This window comes from Xyrauchen texanus, chromosome 35 (genome assembly GCF_025860055.1).
Source record: "Xyrauchen texanus isolate HMW12.3.18 chromosome 35, RBS_HiC_50CHRs, whole genome shotgun sequence".
NCBI lineage: Eukaryota > Metazoa > Chordata > Actinopteri > Cypriniformes > Catostomidae > Xyrauchen > Xyrauchen texanus.
This window is the reverse complement of record NC_068310.1, coordinates 28,561,862-28,568,654: the sequence shown is the minus strand read 5'-3', so window position 1 is coordinate 28,568,654 and position 6,793 is coordinate 28,561,862. Positions and strand designations below refer to the sequence as shown.

The 6,793-nt window shown below is 36.9% G+C and overlaps 1 protein-coding gene across 13 annotated transcripts in view; it reads left to right on the top strand.

Moving 5' to 3' along the window:
* The first annotated feature begins 1,521 nt into the window (after nucleotides 1-1,521).
* The window catches only part of LOC127628739 (eyes absent homolog 4-like), a 48,029-nt gene continuing 42,757 nt past the window's right edge, over nucleotides 1,522-6,793 (top strand). For all 13 annotated transcript variants that reach the window (XM_052105595.1, XM_052105590.1, XM_052105588.1 and 10 more), the window contains exons 1-2: nucleotides 1,522-1,869; nucleotides 5,417-5,489. In XM_052105595.1, the coding sequence (XP_051961555.1) occupies nucleotides 5,457-5,489 (33 nt within the window). In that variant the 5' untranslated portion in view covers nucleotides 1,522-1,869; nucleotides 5,417-5,456. The remainder of the gene's footprint in view (nucleotides 1,870-5,416; nucleotides 5,490-6,793) is intronic.

The window sequence follows — 6,793 nt, the reverse complement described above, 5'->3', positions numbered from 1 at the left end:
TTAGCAGAGTAAAAATCAGGTGGAAAAATAAGTCCTAAAAACATGGAATTTGCAATCATCCTCCATAGCGAACTCACTCCAATGTTTACCTCTCACACCATCGCCAACTGACGAATTTGTGAAATACATTCCTGATTTCTCAACACCACAGTGGTGAAAGAAACCATAACCGTGCCAACTGGCTTGGATTGTCACAGTTTTGCAGAACTGGGCCAGACCCAGTGGTGGAAAAGGGGTTTTGTTGCTGTGTCTGGCTGGTAAGGATGCTCAAACAAACAGAGCAATGTTTTGATTGAGTCACAGTTTACACTTGTTAGGGGAAAAATCAACCCACAAATGGCTTACTTATAGTTGTCTGCTTATTAAACTTTGATAGTAAGAGAAAGTATTTCCACAAAAAAGATTACGCACATTACCTTTAATAAAGCAATAATCACTAAACATATTAAAGCGATGACTAACCACATAACAGAGCCATTCTCTTCCTTTCTCTCTTTCCTTCATCACATCTTTCTGACACATACAATACATTTTATCTGTGAAAAGTAAAACAGTTTAAGCTATCCTGAAAAGGAGATGTGGTTATTTTGCTATATGTACACTTGTGATGCCACTGTTATACATTCCCTTGCCAAGCTCATGCACAGGTACCACTATTTTCATCAGTCAATGTTTGTTCATTAATTTCTGCTAATCTACTTTTCTAGAGAAATCTGCTGTCAATGAATGGGTGATGCCTCATGGATACAAAATCACTCTCCTGAACCTTCACATTACATTGATGGTGGAATGATCTTCCTGGTGAATCGTAAATACTTGACTCACAACTGTTATTGCACTCTTTTTAACTCTTTAAATAAACCCTCTCTATTCTCTGAACTAACAATAAACAATACTTTTACATCATATATTAACCTTGGTTTTAAATAAATGCTTAAGTTGTATTTGTTAACATTAGTTAGTGCACTATGAACTATCATGAACTAACAAAAAAAATATTAACTAACATTAACAAATATTCATAAATGCTGTAAAATTATATAGTTTATTGTTTGTTCATGATACCAAATGTAATAACAAATGGACCTTAAAAACAAAACTTGTAAATTGTTTCCAGTTTTTTTCCTATACAATGAAAGTGAATGAAGACTGAGGCTAACATTCTGCCAAACGTTTAATTTTGTGTTCCGCGGAGTAAAGAATGTCAAACGACATATTTGAACAAATAAGGGTGAGCAAATAATGTTAGAATTTTCATTTTATTGTGAACTATCACTTTAAGTGACCCCAAAACAAGCGTTTCGTTGCTGTGTGGTGGTAAATAAAACTGAGCTGATCACTCGTACCAAACTTTTAACAAGAGTCTTATCCTGGCATCCCCGGTCCTTGTGCCGTGCCCCATTACTGCCTTGGGTGCGAGCCAACAGCAGCACGCCGCATGGCAGCTGCGCGCATGCGCATCATGGAGCGCTCTTGCTCCGTCTCTGCAAGATAACTTTAATAATGAAGTAGACCACTGAGTGCGCGTATGCTCACGTACATTTTAGGAGCGCAACTAAACCGAGGAAAAAACACTTGTCGCATCTGCACGGCGAGGGCAAGAGAGCGCTTCTCGGAGTTTGTCTTATAGTGGTGGTCAGTTGGAGCGTTCCGCTCCGGTGTTATCAGCGCAGCTCACATGAACTTAGGAGAACTTCTCCGCGAGCCTCACTGACAGCGCGTGCACTGACTGGCGCGGGCTGTTCCTCGCGCTTCACGCAGCTCTAACGCTTGAATATTTTTGGATGAGCATGGCAACAGAGTGAATGCAACGACGCGCACGGACCTTCTGGACAATTTGGAAATCTTAGCACCGCACAACTCCTAAGAGTAAGTAAGGTGCTCGTTTTCTGTGAATTGCCACAACATAGCTCACTGTTATCGCTCTGCAAATAGCCTACTTTAAATGTTTTTACTGAATAGGCCTATTCATCTGGCAACGGATAGTGCGCAAATGCGGTTTTGTTGGAACACCTGCTCAAGTCAGAAAATGTAACGTTATTTAAATATCTGAAAGAGGTGGAAATGTTTTCAAACTTTTATAAATAGTTTAGCTCTCTTAGTTGATACATTCGGCACTAAAATTATTGAATACATTATTTAAAGCGCACACTAAAGTGTGTTTCACACGTCTAGAAAACACCAGATTCCACTGAATACGTGATTATCTTTCAAATGTATTGAGAATCAGCGTTTGTGCATTGGAAACGTATGCTTTTTTGTTGTTAATTTATTTAATTATAATACTATTATTTTTTCCATTGAAAAGTTCTACAGAGAAGAGCGGCTCTGAGTTGGTACTGTCACTTTGGGACCGCGCGTGCCATGTCCGTTTTCACATGCACGTGGAGTTTGTGTTTGTATTTGATACGGAGGAAACAGGAATATCATCCCGACACTGAAGCCGCTTCTCTGCGCGTTGGCCATTGGCGGATTTCACGCACTGTCGATACCAGCTCGGGCCTAAACTCGATACCAGAGAATGAGCTCGGATTAGATTACACACTTAACACGAAATAATTCACAACACACAGGTCGCTCTGGAGGCTGGTAATAAGATGGACTGAATTAGCCAACAATTACATAAGAGATTGACATCCTATCTGAACATTTTCAGGCTTCACATAGACAAACCTTTAAAAAAAAAAAAACATATATATATATAATATATATATATATATATAAAAAATGAAACAATAAATTACAGTTTAGTATATTTTTAATTATAAATGAGAATTTTTAAATGTAGGCTGTTTAGACCTTTTTTTAATGTTCTAAAAACTGCTTTTATTAAATGGTGGCACAAATTCAGGCACGCACATTTAAGATGCTTGTCTCTAAGTAAATAATTGAGGATACTATCTAATAAAACAAAGTCTTTGATTACAAATTAAGCTCTGTTTAGTAGATTTAACCCTCCAATGCACAAATTATTCAATTAAAAAATAATAATATCCAGGTGTTTCTTTTACTTCAAAACAAGAAAATATGTATCTGTTCTAATCTTTTTATTTCCCCCAAAATGATGTATTTAACAGAGTTATACATCTATCCAGTGTAATAGAAGATAGTAGTACAAATTCCAGCTGTGCCTTTCATATATGTTGTATTTATGTTGCCATAAAAACACAATGACATAAAGAGGACAGCCAATGGTGTTCTGGATGCAACATTTCCAACACACTCTCACGGTGAAATCATCAGGATACGTACAACTTTTCTAAATTTGGCTAATTCGTATGATATCGTACGACTGCACTCGTATGAATTCCCACGACTTTCACTACAGCCAATGATGTCGCTGGACATCGTTTCCATCTAATACACGACAATTACTTGCTTCTGTCACACACAACAGCTTCCTATCATGTTTACACACTCTACTGATTGGTTAAGTTTAGATAAGGGGTTTGGGTAAGGGCACAATATTAATAAGCATGTCCTTATCGCCTTGGGCGCAGAACACGAAATAGCCAACTAGTAAAATATGTACGAATTTTCATGAGATCGGGTTGACACTTCATCCTGGTCAAAATGTTTTTAAAATGCTTCCGCTATAGTTTTTTGTATTTCACAACATTTGTAGTTTTAACAATGGAAACTGGTCTTTTAATTGAGAGTTTAGTCAAATCTGTAAACAATTGTTAACCAATGCACACATTAATATACAAAAAGGTGAGAAAGATAACTGTGTTTTGATACATGTGAGATGAGGATAACAATTTAGGCATTGTCATTAAACTTAAGGATCTATAAATGGAATAATATCCTCAATAATAATTAAACAAATGATGAAAATACACTTAATGCATTAAATTGAAAAATATCCCCTCAGAGAGACAAACTCCTTTCCTCCTATTAAAACCATTTGTTCCTATGCTGACTTGTTTATTAATTTATAGGCGATCTATTTTGAAGGTGATGGGAGTGCTGATGATTTAAAGGGAGTAAAACAAAATCTTTGGCGTATTTGGCTTTTCTGTACATTGCGCTCGTGCTGTGGCTGTGTTGAATCGTGCATAGAATGCTGTGCCACTAAACGCTTGGCATGCTTTCATGACAACAGCAGTAAAGCATGAGTGCTTTGTTATTTTGAGGAAGCATGACCTGCTCTAATTGATCTTGCTAAGACTAAATCAAAGTTTTAGTCTGGGAAACAATAGTTGGATTTTGATTTGAAAATGTATGTGTTGACAGAAGAGCAATACATTTTAATTGTCTTACACTTAACATAACACCCTTATAACAAACCCATAGCATGGTTGGAGTAATGTGCCTTCTGCTCTGTCCCTCCGATCAGTGTGTATGTGTGCCTGCCAGGAGGTAGAAATGTGTGTCTGAGTGTGTGTGGGTCTGGTTGTGTGTATCAGGACATTATAGGCTCAGAGGGCACAGAGTGATAACAGTAAAAATCAATGCTGCTCAGCTCATTCCCCTGCCTGAGCATTAAAGGCTAGAATTTCAGAACACAGCTTCACCAAGCAAATGAAAAATTCAAATGATCTGCTCTTCAAACTGTGCCCTTCAACACACTCTCTCTCTCTCTCTCTCTCTCTCTCTGTCATACACACACACACACACACACACACACACACACACACACACACATAGAAGCTTGTACACATTTTGTTGTTGGGACTTCCCATTCACATCTATTGTTAGTGTAAGGTAATTGTGATTGATTTATCATAACCCTAACTTCACCCCCAACTTCACCCCTAACTGCACTTTTTATTTTGTAGGTTTTTGTTACGACTTTATCTGGCCCATTTATTACCTTTTTTCCTTGTGCATCCCAAAAATGAATGATTGAGCTGTTTCTACTTGACCTGATGCTTGAAAAAGGCTTTTGTTGGTGTAACCTAATGTGTTCAGGTTAATTAGGTTGGCTTAAATATACTACAATCAGATGTCACCACATTAAGCACCTTTTGAGTTTACTTAACAAAACCTATTTACAGTTAATTTTATAAGGACATTAACCCAAATTAGCAAAGCAAAATACTTATTGAATGTTCAAATGAAGCATGTTGCAGGTACATTTGTAAACCACAGGTCTCTACCTGCAGCTGGAGGAGTAATAATACAAAGGCTTGCAAGGTCTTTTGAAGAGATTTGAATAAGAGTGCCACCCCCATCCTTAATAGATATCTCTTTGTGTGTATGTGCATATTTCCCTCTGCATGTACATGTTTACTTCTGTAAATGATATTTACTTCAGCCTTGTTAGCTATGATACAGTGAAGTTACCAGACTTTTTCCTTCCCCTCCTACACACTCAGACACAAAGGGAGAGAGATAGAAAGGAGAGAGAGATGTCTGTTCATTGTATTTTGCTAATGGCAATTTTAAAGCATCCTTGATTTTTTATTTGCAGGTGTCTGGACTGTTATTTGTGGGCAGTGGAAGTTCAACTAATGGAGAATACCCACGAGCTGAATGCGCAAACCGTAAGTGAACTACAATAGCTGTTTTATGGGAAAATTGTTTGGCTTGTCTGAATCTGTCAGAAAATGAGCTAAATATCTCTTGTCTTTCTCTTTCAAACTTTGTGAATTTAGCATCACTCCACACATTTCTTACAATGAATTATGAATTTATCAGGATGTTGGTGTACATATGCAGTATCATTTCAGGTGCATTTCTGTAGTGTGTGCATTGCTTGAATATGTGTGTAGAACAGGGACGTGCACTGACATTTTGGCAGGGGCTCAAGTGGGAAAAATTATTTATCAAAATAATTAATAAAAAATAAATAAATAATATATATTAAACATAACATTAAATATATTAACTTCCTTAACAATTTATTTTCATTCCCTCACACTCACGCAATTGTTTCATACTCAACAGATTTCAACAAAATAATCAGTTCACACAGAGACCGTGGTCTTCTTTAGTATTCACAAGGTTTAGTATTCACGAGCAGGCAACAGCATAGGAAACTATGCTACAATGTGTATGTTTTCTACGCTACTACTTTCATGTATATATAGTTTCACTAATAATTTGCTTTATTTTGTACAAGGTAATAATACATCGTTTTAATTCTTTTGGTGTTATTGGAACACATAACATTTCAAAATCAACAACAATCTTCACATTAAACTAAAAGGCTGTTGCTGCTATTTTGTTAATTTTACAGGAAAAACACTGCAAAAATAATGAGAAAAAAAACACTGCAAAAAATGATTGACGAAATACAAAAATACAGCAACTTAACTGAAATTATTACAAAAAAAGGTCTTGAACTTTGAAATAATATAGTTATTTTGTTTATCCTATTCAAGGATAAACAAAATATTCAAATGTATGCAAATTAGCACATTTTAATTAGTTAACTCAGAATTTGCATATCAATGTGGCGATTGTGATGACGTTATTAGACACAAATTTTACTGTATTCACCTGTAGTGTCTCCATTCAGTACAGTACATTTGCCTGTATGGCCATGATATATTGCCTTAGCTAAACTTGAGCTAGATTATTACATTAGCTAGTAGCTCTTAGTTATCTATATTTGTATTAAGGCTAATTAGCTGTAAAGTCTAGGCACTGGTAGCTTAGTCTTTTGTTCATCACCACTCACCTCCACACAAGCCAAGAAAAACACAACTGGGATAGGAGCTGGGAGGGGCTGCTGTCTGCCTGTCTGTGTGTCTGATGTGCTGACTGCTGCGTGGAGACGTGGAGGGAGAGAGAGAGAGAGAGAGAGAGAGAGAGAGAGAGAGAGAGAGAGGGAGGGAGGGAGGGC